This window comes from Balaenoptera borealis, assembly GCF_965194805.1.
Source record: "Balaenoptera borealis genome assembly, chromosome: 13".
Classification (NCBI taxonomy): domain Eukaryota; kingdom Metazoa; phylum Chordata; class Mammalia; order Artiodactyla; family Balaenopteridae; genus Balaenoptera; species Balaenoptera borealis.
In genome coordinates this window covers 52,213,564-52,232,893 of record NC_138870.1, presented here as the reverse complement: position 1 = coordinate 52,232,893, position 19,330 = coordinate 52,213,564, and the positions used below count along the sequence as shown (strand labels likewise).

General features: G+C 34.3%; 1 protein-coding gene and 1 long non-coding RNA gene across 8 annotated transcripts in view; one reads left to right on the top strand and one right to left on the bottom strand.

Moving 5' to 3' along the window:
* Positions 1 to 19,330, bottom strand: part of USP15 (ubiquitin specific peptidase 15) — a 122,363-nt gene that overhangs the window by 32,765 nt on the left and 70,268 nt on the right. For all 7 annotated transcript variants that reach the window (XR_014233484.1, XM_082351212.1, XM_082351205.1 and 4 more), the window contains one exon: positions 16,966 to 17,110. Coding sequence is in view for 6 of the 7 variants with exons in the window: in XM_082351212.1 (XP_082207338.1) it covers positions 16,966 to 17,110 (145 nt within the window). In the remaining variant the exon portion in view is untranslated. The remainder of the gene's footprint in view (positions 1 to 16,965; positions 17,111 to 19,330) is intronic.
* LOC309609602 lies at positions 4 to 4,963 on the top strand. The gene is made up of 2 exons (XR_014233508.1): positions 4 to 1,624; positions 1,655 to 4,963. It is a non-coding gene; the product is annotated as an uncharacterized lncRNA (long non-coding RNA).

Here is a 19,330-nt window from a genome sequence, read left to right as displayed (position 1 = left end):
AACAGGAAAGAAAACAAACTTAATTTTTGATTACCTAAAGCCTTTGAGTTGTGTAACTCATTCTGTAACTGATCAAAATGTAACGCCACTCACAACTCATAAAGTAGCTACACTTTCAAACTGACCAATACTAAAAACCCAATCTAAAATGAGGAAACCATTTTATTTTCTTATGATTTAAAAAATAAAACCTAAAGTAATCCATGGTTAAAGTAATCTTAGAATACCTCCAAATATCTTGTTTTGGATTTTAAGATTAGATGGATAAAGAATTTTCGAATTTGTCATGTTGTTATTTTTCAATTCGTCATGACAAGAGTATAAACGTTCTAAAAAGGTACTGTATAACTCCAAAGCATTTTATTAAAACTGGGATACTGGCTCAAATTCTGTAAAAAAGTAGTGGATAAGACAGAAAACTATGACGTAGACTTTTACAATGAAGAACTACAAATATAAGCCTGCCCCTTCACCACGGAGGTTTGGAAAATGAGATATTTTTAAGACACTTCATGTTTTATTTTTTGTTATTTTTTTTCCCCAGGAAAGGCAAATCTCATTATATTTGAGATCAATTCTGAAGTTTCTCCATATATTTTAGTAAAACAAATACAACTATAGCTCTATTTTGCTTTACATTTCCATTCTCTCTTCAAGCTTTCTTTAAAGAACAAATTTGTGTAAGTAATATATACATGGATATAACTTTCTTTTTATTTATTTAGTTTAAAAAAACTTTGTTTTCTTCCCTCTCCCACCTAGTTAGTGAAGAGAGAACTGCCATACACTTGACTTAAAATATTGAAATTTTACATAAAGTAGTTCTAAAGGCAGTATTTTTGAATTGGACAAAGATGTTCTAACATATTCACGTTTATCATTAATCTGGTCACTATGCTTAGGACATAAATAAAATTAAACTTCATTTAAAGTCCATGCTGTCACCCTTTCTTCAAATTCTATGTAATCTCTCTTCACACACTACTTGAATTTAATTAAGAATTATTATGAAAGCTTGGGAAGTATGAGACTAATGGGAAACCTTTTGGCTAGCAAAGAAATGTCAATGCCTTTCCCCTCCTCATCTATAGGATTGAGGAAGGAAAATTTTGTCAAAAGGACTACCCTGTTACTTGCAGTGAGTAAGTCCTATAACTAGAGATGTCACGATTTAAAAAGCATGATTATATAAAGACCAGTGATTTTTTCATATTAAAAGCTAAAAGTAGAAACTGGATAGAAGATCCACTTGCAATAGAGATAAATTTGAAAGCTTCTGGGATAATGATTAGATCAACAACAATGCTATAAGCTTCAGGTAGTTGTATGATGTTTTAAAACTACTAGATTGTAACAGCAATTGTTTAATTTTTTTTTTTTTTAAGTAACAGGCTATTTATTGAATGATTTTATGTTTAGATATTCAGTTTATGGGAAGCATGCTCAAGCTAAATGGTTCTAATAACATTAATAAATATTAGTGTAAGTTATATTTATTTTAAAGAACTAAAGCTTATTAGTTCAATTTTAATGTTTAGTAGCTTATTCATTACCCTATTAATAATTCAAAACTGGCTCACAATGAAATGAATGCCAATATTTTAAGCAAGCAAGATAGTGAAAGGTTTGTTTTTTTTTTTTTTTTTTGTGAAAGGTTTTAAGAAAAAACAAGTGTTTTATAGTTTTGTTCAGTCCCCTGCACATAATATTCAGTGAAGAAACATTTTTGAATAAATTAGTATTAAGAATTATGTGATTTGTTCATCTTTTAGTTATCCTGCTAAGGCATAAAGAAAGGGACAGCAGAATTTTTTTAAAAAGTTTAACTGACTTACTACATTCTTTAAAAGAACTACCAAGTCATGTATTTCTCTGTATCATTTCATTACACTAGGCCCATAATTGACAATATTAATATTTCAGCTGAGTTGAAACAGAAATTTAAGGACTATGTGATAACATAACTATGAAGGTTTCTAACTATTTTCATAATAAAAGAGAACTTCAAATTTGATTAATCACTCAACAAATATTAAGAACAGAAGACCATTATGTTAAGAGACTAGAAATACAGAAATACTGTTCTAAAATGATGTTTTCATGCCATTCACTGTGAAATCATTCAAGAAACAATTTGCAGAGTAGTAGGGTATGTTCTGCCAAGCTGTGATTAACATGGCAGCCCAATTCAAGTGCTATCAGACTGGTTACATCGGCAGAACATAAGCTGTAGTGTTTATTAGACTTTATATAAATTGGTAGGTCTTTGCAAGAAGTAAATATATATATTACAAGCTATAATTCTTTTAACAATTATTGTGCTCTTTGACATTTAGACAGCTCCAGAAATATCATTAATCTGGTACAGGTCAAGTACTAAATATTTCAGGTAAATTTTCTTAATACAGTGCTTCTCAAATCATCTATGTGGAAGGACTAGTATCTTTTTAAATTTTCAAACTGTCACAGACTGATACTTCTATAAAGTTTTTTAGAAAATAAAAATGAACCACTAGAAAAATGAAATAAGAAATAACATACAGAAAAGACCCATTTTAAAATTATTAGATTTAATAGATATGAAACTAACCTAACTGCTATAAAAGTTCTGGATCACTCACTTACACTTAATTTCTATAGTTATTTTATTTTTGACCAGCACTGTCTCATCCAAACACTGTGAGAAACACTGTTCTAATGTAGTTACTATTATGTGGCATTATACCAAACATTGGGGATATAAAAGAAAACCAAAGATAGCCTCTAATTTCATGATTCTTACTGTGTAGTAGGTATTTGTCCAGAAGAGATAGAGGAAAAGGGGTGTGTGTGTGTTTGTATGTGTGTGCGCACGCACGCATGTGTGTGTGTGAAAGTCAACTAGGGAAGAGGTAACATTATATATAAAGAGATTTGAAACTTAATGAATTCCAAGAACCTTTAGTTTTAGTTAAAGAGCTAGGTAGGGTCCGGTTTGGATTTCATCCTTTAGGTGATAGGAAATGAGGTTTAAAAAAAAAAAAATTAATTAATTAATTAATTAATTTTTGTCTGCGTTGGGTCTTCGTTGCTGTGTGGGCTTTCCCCAGTGGCGGTGAGGGGGCTCCAGGCAAGCAGGCTTCAGGAGTTGTGGCTCACGGGCTCTAGAGCGCAGGCTCAGTAGTTGTGGAGCACGGGCTTAGCTGCTCCGCGGCATGTGGGATCTTCCCGGACCAGGGCTCGAACCCGTGTCCCCTGCATTGGCAGGCGGATTCTTAACCACTGCACCACCAGGGGAGTCCCGGAAATGAGTTTTAAGCAAGGAGGTATTTGCTTTTAAAAACTGACTCTGGGAGCAGTGTACTAAATGGATTAGAAGAGGATAAATGATGGAACAAAGAGATGAGTTAGATGTATTTTTCAACAGTTCACTTAAATGATGCTCAAGTATTAAAATACTGTACTGACAGGAAAGGAAAAGATAGATACAAGTGACATTTAAGAGGTAGTAGAATGAATAGAACTTGTGGTAAGTCTCAGGTTTTGACTTGGGTTAATTAATGGTTGCACCTATAAGGGAGTATAATAAATAAAAGCATCGGGCTTCTAGGAAATATGTTTAGTCATAGACATGCTGAGTTTGAGTTATCTGTAATATTGTTTAGGCAGAAATGTCCATCTAATAGTTATATTTTGGAGGGAAACTCAGGAGGGAGAAGTATGGTGGAGATAGATCTGGGATTTGTCACTTTTAAGCAGATGTCAACTTCTCAAAGGTAAAGGGGCTACAAAGAGCCTAGGAAACAGGGAGTCAAGAATGACCTTACCAAAAACAATTTCTATGGGGTGGTATGATGGTCACAGTGATGATATAACAGCAGTTGATACTTACACATTGCTTGTTATGTGCCAAGCACTTCTTAAGCATGTTATCTTCATTTAACAGATAAACTAAAAAGTTTCTTACCCAAGGTCACACAATTTACAAGTAACAGAACTAGGATTTGAATACAAGCAGTCAAGTTGCAAAATCTAAGCTTTAACTACTATGCTAAGCTGCAGACATGAGGGCTATTGAATGGGACATGAGAAAGTAGGGAGAAAGGACAGACCACCCTTTTCAAGGTCAAGGGTCCTCCTCACTCCATCTCCCTCCCACCCCATTAAAAAAAAAAAGAGTTGACCATGTATATATGTGGAAAGGAAGACAGTGAAGAGGTGAGGTCAAAGATATAGAACAAAGAAGAGACAATTAATGGAACAAGTCTCAGGGAAGGTAAGAGAGGTCTCAGGAAGACAGTGGCATAATTATGATGATATAGATACTTTTGGTATGGTATTCAATGAATGTAAGAGGAATCATAAAGTATATTATATCTTGCTATTAAGAATTGCCTTACAAACAGTTAGTAATATTTTGGTCAAGAACTTGTTTTTAATTTCTTTTAAAAACAGTTACTGAAAGCTTTCTCTTGGGCAAGGTATATAATGCTTAGAAAAGCCCTGGGCAATTACTGAAGAATTACACAAAATACCTTAATCATATACCAAAACTATTTAAAAATATATGTATTCATTCATATATGCATAATAAATATGTATGTGTGTATGTATATTGGCGTGTGTGTGTCAGTCAATGATTCAGTTTATATTCAAAACAAAATCTCTCTAAATAGGACTTCCCTGGTGGCACAGTGGTTAAGAATCTGCCTGCCAATGCAGGGGACATGGGTTCGAGCCCTAATCTGGGGAGATCCCACATGCCATGGAGCAACTAAGCCCGTGCGCCACAACTACTGAGTCCGTGTGCTGCAACTACAGAAGCCTGCGCACCTAGAGCCCACGCTCCGCAACAACAGAAGCCACGGCAATGAGAAGCCCGCGCATCGCAACGAAGAGTAGCCCCCACCTTGCCGCAACTAGAGGAGGCCTGCGCACAGCAATGAAGACCTAAAGCAGCCAAAAATAAATAAATAAGTAAATTTATATATTAAAAAAATCTAAATGAAGACATATTTTTAATTATACATGGGACTTGATTATAAAGCAAAGAGTGATTTTTCCAGTAAACACTTCAAATTAAAATGAACATCATTTTTGACTTAGTTACTTTAGGAGACTATATGTTTGTTTCATTGATATTGTCACTGCTCAAAATATTTAGGTACTTCTCTTTTTAGAGTTGGCAGACGTATGAAAAAGCATTGCTGTCTAGCACCCAGGAGGTGTCAGTATGTGTTTATTGAGTGAATGAACAATGTGGTTTTTACTGTGGTAAAATACGATTTCTTTTTTTTTTTTTTTAATATCTTTATTGGAGTATAATTGCTTTACAATGGTGTGTTAGTTTTTGCTTTATAACAAAGTGAATCAGCTACACACATATATATATCTCCATATCTCTTCCCTCTTGCGTCTCCCTCCCTCCTACCCTCCCTATCCCACCCCTCTCTCTAGGTGATCACAGAGCACTGAGCTGATCTCCCTGTGCTGTGTGGCTGCTTCCCACTAGCTATCGGTTTTACATTTGGGAGTGTATATAGGACCATCCACCTCACTACAAATAACTCAATTTCGTTTCTTTATATGGCTGCGAAATATTCCATTGCATATATGTGCCACATCTTCTTTATCCATTCATCTGTTGATGGACACTTAGGTTGCTTCCATGTCCTGGTTATTGTAAATAGTGCTAGAATGAACACTGTGGTACAGGACTCTTTTTGAATTATGGTTTTCTCAGGGTATATGCCCCAGCAGTGGGATTACTGGGTCATATGGTAGTTCTATTTTTAGTTTTTTAAGGAACCTCCATACTGTTCTCCATAGTGGCTGTATCAATTTACATTCCCACCAAGAGTGCAAGAGGGTTCCCTTTTCTCCACACCCTCTCCAGCATTTATTGTTTGTAGATTTTTTGATGATGGCCATTCTGACCGGTGTGAGGTGATAACTCACTGTAGTTTTGATTTGTATTTCTCTAATGATTAATGATGTTGAGCATCCTTTCATGTGTTTGTTGGCAATCTGTATATCTTCTTTGGAGAAATGTCTATTTAGGTCTTCTGCCCATTTTTGGATTGGGTTGTTTGGTTTTTTGATATTGAGCTGCATGAGATTCATCCTTTGTCAGTTGCTTCAATTGCAAATATTCTCTCCCATTCTGAGGGTTGTATTTTCATCTTGTTTATGGTTTCCTTTGCTGTGCAGAAGCTTTTAAGTTTCATTAGGTCCCATTTGTTTATTTTTGTTTTTATTTCCATTTCTCTAGGAGTGGGTCAAAAAGGATCTTGCTGTGATTTATGTCATAGAGTGTTCTGCCTATGTTTTCCTCTAAGAGTTTTATAGTGTCTGGCCTTATATTTAGGTCTTTAATCCATTTTGAGTTTATTTTTGTGTATGGTGTTAGGGAGTGTTCTAATTTCATTCTTTTACATGTAGCTGTCCAGTTTTCCCAGCACCACTTATTGAAGAGACTGCCTTTTCTCCACTGTGTATTCTTGCCTCCTTTATCAAAAATAAGGTGACCATATGTGCGTGGGTTTATCTCTGGGCTTTCTATCCTGTTCCATTGATCTATATTTCTGTTTTTGTGCCAGACCCAAACTGTCTTGATTACTGTAGCTTTGTAGTACAGTCTGACATCAGGGAGCCTGATTCCTCCAGCTCCAGTTTTCTTTCTCAAGATTGCTTTGGCTATTCACGGTCTTTTGTGTTTCCATACAAATTGTGAAATCTTTTGTTCTACTTCTGTGAAAAATGCCCTTGGTAGTTTTTTTTTTTTTTTTTTTAAATTTATTTATTTATGGCTGTGTTGGGTCTTCATTTCTGCGCGAGGGCTCTCTCCACCTGCGGCAAGCAGGGGCCACTCTTCATCGCGGTGCGCGGGCCTCTCACCATCGAGTCCTCCCTTGTTGCAGAGCACAGGCTCCAGACGCCCAGGCTCAGCAATTGTGGCTCACGGGCCCAGTCGCCCCGCGGCATGTGGGATCCTCCCAGACCAGGGCTCGAACCCGTGTTCCCTGCATTGGCAGGCAGATTCTCAACCACTGCGCCACCAGGGAAGCCCCCTTGGTAGTTTGATAGGGATTGCACTGAATCTGTAGATTGCTTTGGGTAGTATAGTCATTTTCACAATGTTGATTCTTCCCATCCAAGAACATGGTATATCTCTCCATCTGTTTGTATCATCTTTAATTTGTTTCATCAGTGTCTTATAGTTTTCTGCATACAGGTCTTTTGTCTCCGTAGGTAGGTTTATTCCTAGGTATTTTATTCTTTTTGTTGCAATGGTAAATGGGAGTGTTTCCTTAACTTCACTTTCACATTTTTCATCATTAGTGTATAGGAATGCAAGAGATTTCTGTGCATTAATTTTGTATCCTGCTACTTTACCAAATTCATTGATTAGCTCTAGTAGTTTTCTGGTAGCATCTTTAGGATTCTCTATGTATAGTATCATGTCATCTGCAAACAGTGACAGCTTTACTTCTTTTCCGATTTGTATTCCTTTTCTTTCTTTTTCTTCTCTGATTGCTGTGGCTAACATTTCCAAAACAATGTTGAATCATAGTGGCAAGAGTGGGCAACCTTGTCCTGTTCCTGATCTTAGTGGAAATGGTTTCAGTTTTTCACCATTGAGGGCGATGTTGGCTGTGGGTTTGTCATATATGGCCTGTATTATGTTGAGGTAAGTTCCCTCTATGCCTATTTTCTGGAGGGTTTTCATCATAAATGGGTGTTGAATTTTGTCGAAAGCTTTCTCTGCATCTATTGAGATGATCGTATGTTTTTTCTCCTTCAATTTGTTAATATGGTGTATCACATTGATTGATTTGCGTATACTGAAGAATCCTTGCATTCCTGGGATAAACCCCACTTGATCATGGTGTATGACCCTTTTAATGTGCTGTTGGATTCTGTTTGCTAGTATTTTGTTGAGGATTTTTGCATCTATGTTCATCAGTGATATTGGCCTGTAGTTTTCTTTCTTTGTGACATCTTTGTCTGGTTTTGGTATCAGGGTGATGGTGGCTTCATAGAATGAGTTTGGGAGTGCTCCTCCCTCTGATGTAGGGATTTTTGTGGTGGAAAAATGTGGTAACAAGCAGGAGCTATAATGTTATAGTTGTACCTCTGGTAAGTCACTGCTATTTTTATGACCAGATGAACCAAACGTAAGTCATAATGAATAATATACTCAGTCAAATGAAATCAAGACCCAACTCGAGTGTCACCTCCTTGGTGAAGCCTCACTTATTTCCCAATGGCTCTCTTTTCTTTGCTTTCAAAACATTTGGCTGATCATGCTTTCTATCATATCACATATTACATCTTATTTATTTATATGGCTATCTCATTCACTACAGCACGACATTCGAGAGGATAGGCACAGTCTTGTTCAACTCTGTACCACCAGTGTCTAGAACAATGCTTGGCACGGAGTAGGTCTCAATGGAAGTTTACTGGATTAGCTCAATAATAAAATTAGTCTAGTTGCTCTTAATTCCTTTGACCTTTTCTCTCTACATCCCTAGATGAACCCAATCATTTTATTGTATGAACCCATCTATTTTATGCACCATGTAGGTAAACACTGTTAGAGAAACTCTCAAGTGAATAAATTTATACCATTCTAAATTGATGGTCTCCAATCCTAAATGAGATCTCAACATTGCTGAGCAATATTCTTCTTTCATTCTTAGCTTATGATCTGGTCTCGTACTTTTAGGATAATGGACGTCATTACAAAATCTAGAAACTACTTGCGTCCATAATCCATTTCTTTTTTTCCTGTTGCAACAGTAGTGTCTTTCCTCCATTCAAATGTTATATTCAAATGTTATATTGTAAGGCTTAGTCCTGGGATCTCTTTTTCACAGGTGGCCTCACTTCACAGATGCAATCATTTCCCTGATTTTAAATACCATCTACAGTCATATTTTTATTTCCAACCTAGGCCTCTGGTCTGTATTCCATACTAGAATATCCAACTGCCTATGATATATCCACTTGGATGTTTCATTGGCATGACAAACTGAACATGCCTAAAATTAACTCATAATCTTCTCCTTACCCCAAACCTACTTCTTCTGTGTCTCTCCTCCCACTGTTACCATTATGTTAACATTATGATGTACAAGCCAAAAACCAGACACACACTTGTGATTTCCTTCACTTTTCATTAATTTGAATGCCTTCTACAATACATGCCAGACACTGTTTGAGGTAATGGGGCTATGGCAGTGACTAAAACAAAACCCCTGTGCTCATGGAGCATGAGTTGGGAGTAGAAGGAGGCAAACAGATAAACAAAAAACTCAAATATATATATATATAGCATATATCAGGTGGTCATGGAATGGGAGAGGGCAGTTACCATTGTATACAGTGAGTAGGGAAGGATCTGACTGATAATAGAGACCTAAAGGAAGTGAGAAAGTAAGGACATAAACATTTGGAGAAAGAACATTCCAAGCATAGGAAATTATAAGTTCAGAGACCCCAAGGCAGGAACATTCGTGCAATATGTGAGGGGGCTCCTGAGGATGGAGCAGAGTGAGCATGGAGGAAAGTGGTAGAAAATAAGATAGAAGCCAGATCATACACGGCCTTATATTCTCTTTTAAGAACTCCAGCTTCTGTTGAGTGAAATGAGAAGGCATTTAGTGATATGGACAAAGGGTAACAGGAAATGCCTTAAGTTTAAAAACATTGCTCCGGCTGTTCTTGTGAGGACAGACCATAGGAGTTAAGGGTATAAGCAGAGAAATCAGCTAGAAGATAATTGCAATAAACCAGATGAGATGATAGCAGCCTGGAACCTTCAATGCCTTTTAATACATTACAATCCATATTCCCCCTACATGATCTGGCTTTTGCTTATTTCTCTGAACTCATTTTATCCCACCCCCATTTAAATATTATCCCACAGATTACTTATCTTTGGTTTCTCAAACTTGCCCACCTTAGGGGCTTTGCACATGCTGTTGCTCCATCTGACTTCAACTCTCACCTGCCTAACACCTGTTCTTTGGTCATAGCTCAAAGGTTACTTCTGGGGAATATGGTATCCAGTATAAATTAGGTGCTCTCCCAGCTCTTGTTATACTCAGAGCACTCTCCATGATTTTTTCTTTTCATGATGCTTAAAATATTCACAATTTATTTAATGTTTATCTCCCCTACTAGACTACGATCCATGGAAATAGTACTGGTTTTGCTCACCATGGTATAGTTACTGCCTATCAGAGTGAAAGGCACTTAGTGGGCCCTTGTTGAATATTTGCTGAGTAAATGAATGGATGACTTGTCAAGTATATTTATTATTTGAAAAAAATTATCCAGCTTGATCACCTATAATATTCTGCAGATAATGCTCTGAATAACATCAGGTTTTTGAAAAATCAACTTTGTCATCAAAGGAAGAGAAATATCCATCAGTGAAATTCAGGAGAATGAAAGCAATTCCAAAAGGAGTTCTTAAACTATTTCGAACACACCATCAAATGAGTAAGTGTGTACATAACCTCCCAGGGAAACCGTTTGAATCATGCAAAGTGAAAACACTAATGAAGTTGATCATTGGTAACATGCATCACCACAAACTATTTTTACTCACAAACTAAAATAGAAAGATGATCTTAAGTGTGATATTAGAAGAAAAAAATCTAACAGACGAGGGCCTTTTAGTAATTAAAACAGCATAGCCGCAACTGACCAGAATTTAAATGTATACGTCAGAACAAATAGGCGAAAGACAACAAACAAGGCTTTAAGAGAAATTTAGCATGGCTTTCTCCTTTGAAAGGCTCTATCAGTCCAATATCTTATATTTTCTAGAGACACTATTCAATAATACCAATTTATAAAATTTAGAACATAACCCTGATATACTTAAGAATATTCCAATCATAATGTGTTGAATGATATGCATACCTTTATTAAAGGAAGAAAATGTATTTTAGAAAAGATTTTGACATCAAGAAAATGAACTGTTTTTGAATTTTAGGTAACAGAAGTAAATCTGGAACCGCTTTTTCTTTTCTTTTGTTTTTTTAGAGGGGGCAAATTTGTAGTTACAAATTTATATATTATAAATTATATATAAATATATATAAATTATTATAGATTAAAGATTGACATTTCTCATGTTTTCAATTACAAATACTTTGAGTAGTTATTAAAAGCAATACAAGATACTTCAGTCTGATTATATTAAAAACTGCTGCCATAAATGTTAGCACTGCAAGTAATTCTACCTAATGAATATAATGTAAAACAATTCTGTATTAAAATCAGATGTAATTATTTACAACTCCTTGAAATAAGCCTTTCCCCTGTACCCTGTACTCTTGTCATTTCCTATTATAGAATTAGGGACTGACAAAACATTAGAAAGTTTATATTAACAGAAATAGAAGCATTAATCCTAGAGAAATTTGTATACTAATTTGGAAGAATGTGAAGAACAGACAAGTAAGACTGTTGGTTAAGAAAGGCATATTTTCATGACTAGAAATCATTTTAGCCAAGTTACACAGGTACAAGGCATTCTTTCAGAGATACCATTTCTGCTCCAGTTATGAAAACTAAATACTTACAGAACTTTGCTATATATACTCTTTCCACAAATAAGCTGCCTGAGAATTCAGGTTCTCTTTTCCCAGTCCCCTTTCTTTTTCTAAAGGGAAGGGATACTTCTCCCTTTCCCTGCAAACAAGGGAGAAGTAGAAACATTGGTATCTGTGATGGGAAAGTGAATGGTTCTAATACAAGTAAGGCTGTTTCCATTTCTTTACCTTTATCAAATTGGAAAGATCTGATTGAGTTGTCATTTGATAGATAATTAAACATATTTTTGATGCTAGTTTGCCATGTAATTTTTGGCACATAGTATGGAAGGAACTCAAATAATTGAGTTTAATTGCTTGGATAGATAAAAATCTGCCCTAGGAATATTATTTGAATTTTTAATCAGCCACATTCTCAGTTTACCGGAAGTCATCATTTTCTTTAAAATCCTAAACTGTTTTTTAAAATTCTATGTCTTAGGGATTAGGTGTTTCTTTTTGTGATTGAAACTATGTTCATTTATTCAGCTGTAAGTTTGGTTAATCTGAATAAAATTACAAAGCTTCATGTTAAAGTGGGTTTCCAAGAATTTGTTCCAATAAATGCAAAACGAGAGTCTCAGGTAAGTGTAGAAAAGCATTACACTTAGTCACATTCAAAGCTATAAAGTACTAGAACACAGAAATAATAGCTTTAGTAATGACTTTTTCACTGTTTTACATTATAATGAGAATCTAGTTTCCTAAAAGAATATTATTTCTGTGTAGTATTACTCATTCTCTTTAATTAAGTCTTATAAAAAAACTTTCAACTTTCTATATTCTTCTAAATTTACAGAAAGATTTTTTCCCTAACCCAAAAGATCACAGGAAGAAGCTGACCTTAAAAGTGCCTGGAATTTCAACTGACTGCATTGTATGACAGGGATAATGAACAGGTCCTTGATTACTATCAGTTTTTTCAGTGACTTCCTAGAGTCTATTTAAGGAGCCCTGTTACTTCCAAGTAAAGAGTTTGAAAACAACTATCTCACGCCATGCAGCTTTCCAGTGGAAAAGACCATATCACTCCCCTGCTTCAAATCCATCTGAAGAGTTGCTTCTTTCAGGAGGCCAATCATGAGCCTCCTAGGCCTTGACAATGAAAAAGACAAGCGTTGGAGTGCTCCTGAAATCTACTAATCAACTAATGCTAATTAAAATTACCTCCAATAATGCAAATTTCAAAAACTAGACATTCTCTCAATGGAGTAATACATTTAGGGCCCTAGAAAACTACTTTGTTAACTTATTTGTACTACTGGGACACGGTGGTATATGCCTGTAATCATAACTACTCAGGAGGCTGAGGCCAGAGATAACCTGAACTCAAGAATTTTAAATTTCCTGCAGATTGATTATTCATGAACAGTTCTATGTTGTTATATCCCTTGCCTATCAGTATGCCTAGGAGAGCTAAATTAACACAGCTCAGAAATGGAGATGATAAATACCATTATTGTAATACTACTAAGCAAAAAAGAATTAAAAGTACATTCAAGTCTTTCTTCATTCACTAGGTCCTGACAAAGTGGAATAAGACTTGTAGGAAAGGAGAACAAATAAATACACGGACTATGGATGGTAGAATTTTCCCGAAGTCATTCTGCTTGACTCCTTCAATTTAAAAAGATAAAATAATATCATAATCTAATACCTATTCATTTACAATGTGCCAGTCACTATCCTAAGAGCTTTATATTCATCAACTCACTTAATCCCCACAAAACTCCTAAGATATGGGTACTATTATTTTCCTCACCTGAGGAGAAAAATGAGTTGTAGAAATAACTTATACAGGGCAGCACAGGTGATCAGTAGTAGAGACGTTTTCAATCCAGATAGTGTAACTCCACAGTCTGTGCTTCTAACTTATATTGCTAATTTTTAATGTGTTGTTTTCTTTTCTCTAGCCAGAATATGGTTTTTAAACTGTTCCTCAGAGTCCTGGGATCCCATGAGAATGCTTCTGGGGCCACTAAATAGAAGAAAGCAGATGGGACTCTGGGCACTTCACCCAACCAAAGCAACTTCACTACATCTGTTTAAATATTGAGGATACAATTAAACTTTTCACAGTAATAGTTAAAAAAAGATTTTCATGCTAAAAAGTAAAACATTTGAAAAATCACAATATCAAGACTATACTCTTCATAAGTCAGGATCTATGTCTAAAAGTATCTCACATGTTTGCCATTCAGTAAATATTAACTTGACAAATTGAAACTGTATGGCAGTACTATACTGATCAGAAAAATTTAATACTCAATTGTACCATTAAATCAGAGAAAATCTTGAATATCAATATAATTAAATTGAATAATAACAATAATGATATTAAGTCACACTCAAATTGGTGCTTCTTAAGTTTTTAATCACAAGCGATCAAACAATTTCATCATCTCAAGGCTACTGATGGGTTAAACATAACCCATTCTCACAAAGAAAAAATAGGTATGCTTTCACATCCATATTGTTAACAATATATCAATAATTACACTGCCTGATGTACTAATGCCCACTCATATTTTTAGAATTATTGAATAAAAGGAATTATATTAAAATATAAATTATCAGTAGAAGTTTTATTTTATAATATTTTCTGAAGTTCATGAATTATCTGAAGTTTCACAGAAGTCACAAAGAAACTTGAAAAAAAAAGCATAACTGAGGAAATGGTATCTAAAAAAATTATTTTAAAAAATCTACTCTATTAACTATCTTTTACCCTTTTCATCTGTGGACCTAAGAACTTACATGGTGTTCATGAAACAGAATAACATAGGCTACTGCCACCATTTTATATTCCCTCCTATGGTGAATTTTCAACTTGAGAGCTGACATCTAAAGCAATTAAAAATCACAGATGCTTTAAGAAAATAAAACTGAGGTACTACCTTTTCTAATTCTGGATTTGGATTAAAAGTCAAAAGCAGCAAAAATTAAAACTAATTTTTTCTCTTCTCCAACTTGATTGGAGAGTTTTATTTTAGAAAAAGTACAGTTTCCAACAAGATACAGACATAAAATAATATCCACTGCTTAAAATACTTTGCTAAAATTTTCATGAAAATTTTTTCTTACTTTATGATATTATCAGAAAATTACAAACTATCACCCTAACAAACCTCACCCTCATGGCTATATCTCAGTTGAAATGAAACATGTAAAGGTGAAATATATTAAAAGAGAAGGTCAGCATTAGACATACCTATTGTAATAAAAGTGCTTTGAACAGAAGCAAAAACTAATAAATGAAGTTTCTTATACCTTAAACATACACAAAACAGTTCAACAAATGCCAAATCTAGCTCAACATAGCTGATTAGAAGATTTCATTTTAATACTTGTTTTTGAGAAATTGAGTTAATCATATGGAGACAACACTAAATAGACTATAACAAAGGCACAGGAAACTAGAATGTAATATTGCCCTAGAAGGAATTTAGTTTGAATGTAAGCTAGAGACTACCATGAATGATTAGCAAGAACATTAACTTGTTCTAACAGACTCAAATTTTTTATGCTTACGCTATTAAAACTTTTTGAAAATCCTAGTCTTAATCCTTATGAAAAAGCACCAAGATTGGTTTTCCATACTACAATGTTAAAAAACAAAACAAAACCCAAAAGACCTCAAGAATATCAAGCCTCCAGAACCAAAGTGATTTTGGTAGTGCAAGGATAAGCAGCTGTATAACAATTAATATGATTGGTGATATGAGAAAGGGTTTTCTGATACTGATGTAACCACCGATTATATAAAACATTTTCCAGAGGTGGTGCTGAAGATGATTTTTCAGTGATTAGGCAGGGTAGTCCAACAGATATACAAACAAAATTACAATATGTCTGCCCTGTTCCTACTCTGAAAGCTCGGCACCCATGCACTTTACTTTGTTATCTAAATAACTGCCAGGATAACAATATGTTTTGGCTTGCTCTTCTCAGATGAGTTCCCTTTCTCCTCTTCCAGAAAATAAAGATATAATATTTTAAAATTTAATTGTCTAACTAGTGCTAGGATGCTAGAAAAAAATTTTGGATAAAGTAATTCACATTAAAGTATAAGCAATATTACTCATCAAAGAAAGTTTAAAGGAATAGTTTATTAACCTACACAGTATCTGCTTCAGCAGATAGGCTATTTCCTGAGTGGCTCAACTCTAAACCAAGATATCAGGAATTAATCAACTATACATCCCAGTGCATGTCTCAGAAAAGCTGCCAACTCCTGGTCAAGAGTTATGACAGTTAAATTTCTAATTTTTCAAGAATGCTATAAAGACAATGGTTCATTTAGGAAACAACTGGATTAATGACTATGTACAAAGGATTTATTTTGAATTTTGGATGATAAAGAGTCCTATACTTTTCTCAGATAGTCAAGATTTGCAATAATGTCCTTATCAATCCATATATGTATTTAATTTATATCTTTGGAGGGTGCCCCTTGGGCATAGGAGATTCAGTATTAAAATATAGAGAACAGAATACTGCAGATTTAAAAATAAAAATTCAGAATTGCACACACACACACAAAAAAAAAAGAAAGAAAAAAAAAAGGACTTCCAAAAGAAGGTTAAAATTCAAATATCAAAATAGTATACCATTATTTTGGGCTTTTTGAAATACAGAATTTTATTTGTAAAAGGGGAATAAAATAACCAGCTCTAATTTTATGCACAGTAACAGTGATATTAAAGTATACACGGATCTTGTTACTTCACAATCAATCAAAGACATAAATATTTCACAGGTAAAACTGGAAGAAGGTACAGACAGAGCAGGAAGAAAAGGGAAGCTCTATGGAGAGACAAAGGGAAAAAAAGGGCAGTGATCTGTTATATCCCCAAATTGAAAGAGTATTAAGGGAAAGTGATTTGTTAAAAATATGTATACAAAAGGTTCATAAAATTTTCTTATTTTTACAAATCTTAATTTCACACTAAGGTAAAAAAAAAGATTTAAAATTAATTTTATTTAGAGTTAGAACACTGGTGACCATAAAATAATCATTCTCTGAAATTCCCACCAATGCCTAAAAAAAGCAAGAGACTTCATATAAAGGAGAGATCTCACTCGCTTTTTTTTCTTCTCAGAGAACCTAGGTTTTCTGTTTGGAATTATATTTTTTGTATGAACTTATATTTAATCTTCTACTATATGATAATCAATCACATGCCACCTGAGAATCATGATAAGATATTCTTAGAATGAATGATTCAAATGTGTATGCTTAAATCTTCCATGAAAACACAAACTCTCCAAACACATATAATACTCATATTCTGACATGTAAAACCCAACTCTATTTCTCTTGTACTATTGATTACCATAAAACATGAGTTTCATTTTGTTTGGAAAGACCTACCTGAATAGCTGAGTTCATGAAACACGTATTTCCCAAGTTACTTAGGCCACAGAGGCCGGGCTGTTCATTGTTTCTTCCAGGTTCTGAATAATCATAGTTCTTATAAGCAGTATATGATGGGAGACAATAATTTGAGTTTTTCACACTGGAAGAAAACAAAAAATCTTTTTCATAATGCAGCCAATTATCATCTTATAGTTATAATGAACAGAGTACTTTAAACCTATTTGAGATATGCGGTCAGTCATTAATTTTTTTATAAAGCACTTAACTCAGGTACTTTTAACATGAACCTAAATCAAAATAACCCCCTTAATTAATATACTCCTCATTCAATCAACAAAATCACGGCATCATATACCACACCAACCAATACAAACCACATTATGTCTTTCTACCCTTGATTAACTGGAGCAGCTTCACAGCTTGCTCCATTCTTCACTGCTCCATCAAATGTAAAACATTCAGATTTTAAACACCACCCGCAGCAATAAATCATCTCATTGATGTCCCTTTTACATCCTGCTACTGTAATAGAGTGAGAACAGTAGAAGCTGGAAGAGTTGTGCTTTAGTTACAGGTGAGAGCAGAGACTTCCAGGGCCTTTGTGACATCACTGTTCTGATGCATCGAAGATTCTATTTATAGTATTCTACGCTAGGCCAGCAAAATCTGGTATTCAAATGCAGAAAACAGCCTGGGGTGATCAGCAATGCAAAAATGAAATGATTTGAAGCAAGTACACACTTCAGTATTATTATTATGGAAAGAATCTTCTAGTTTGTTAGATTAATGCAGTTTATTTAACTAGGTAAATACAACCTCAGGATAATTTGTACTATGAGTACAATAAATATTAATCTTAAAAAAAACCTACATAATATTCAACCTTAGAGAATCAGGGTAATTTTACAAAGAACTAAGAGAAGTCAGTAAGTTAGATCCCTCTTTCTTTTTACATGTAACTAAAAAAAATTTTGTGGAAAAGGATAGATTCTTCCTTAATTTTTAATAGGTTATCTTATAAGATATTTATGATGGATGCTTTGGATATAATTCAAAAGCATACTTTCAATCATTATTTTTTTTATTCACTAGAACAAACCTGAACAAGAATCAAGGTTATTTGCTAAAAGCAAATAATGATGTAAATAAATGAATACAGTGTTACAAATAAACATGGTAAATCAGTAACTCTGACAATCTCAATTGGCTATAATTTATTCCTGGTATTATTTTTTTTTTAAGTTTTTACTTATAATTTCAAATACTTTCTATTGTAGCTTCTATACTCTCACTTTATAACAGTTTATATGAACTGTACTACTGCTTGTTCTAACAAAGCCTTTAGTAAACATAAACACCCTAACAAACCAACAGGTAAAACACACAAAACCATATCAACCAAAATTTACACACACAATGCTATCCCACTAATATTTTTGTAGTTTTAAGAAAACACCCCCCTTCATCACAAATAAAAGATCAACTCTCAGACTGAAAAACCAACCTACCCCAAAGTTAAACAAAAAGAGCAGGCTCCAAAGAAGTGCAACCTTGATCAATTCACAGACTTGGAGCTATTTACTTGTTTTAAACTTAAAGAAAAGAAAAAAACGGGTTCAAGCGTCTTTTGGATTTTGCAGATCACTAGCCTAATAATTCATATTTTATTTTATATTAGCAGTAACAAAGTTCAAGGCACTAGCACTGGTGGTATAGTGGTGAGCATAGCTGCCTTCCAAAGTTCAAGGCACCTATCAGCAATTCCATATACAGTCACTGAGTGACTGGATTCTTGAATCTAACTTTGAGGACATGCAACAGAAAACTGAATCCTGGTTTTCCTTTTACCCCTTTAAGAAGTGCTTAAAATCAAGGTCTGCTATATATTACAAAAATGCAAGGCCTACATTTTCAACATGTTAAAAAAAACCCATATATATCAGCTGTAAAATTATAATAAAACTTAAGTCAGAGTACAAAGGGAAAGTATGCCCAAATACATGCTCATGCATACACACACACCCACACCCACACCAACACCCACGCAAGTGATCTGAATCCTTAAAGGATATCTACATTTTAGTTTAAGTGACAGGATAAGTATAAACCTTGGCCAAAGATTAAGATGGTAGTCTACATGCTCAATGAAAATAAAGAAAACTAACAAATTAAAAATATTTTAATACTATCTTCATTGGTCACTTATAATCCACATCTTATGTGTTCTTTATATCAAATAAACTCTGTCGGGGAAAATAGCAAAACCAACAGCTCTTTAAACACTTCGACAAAGTACATGGAAACCTAAACCCGAAAGACAGCCTCTATATCTTTCATGACTACTGCTGCTATTTTTTTT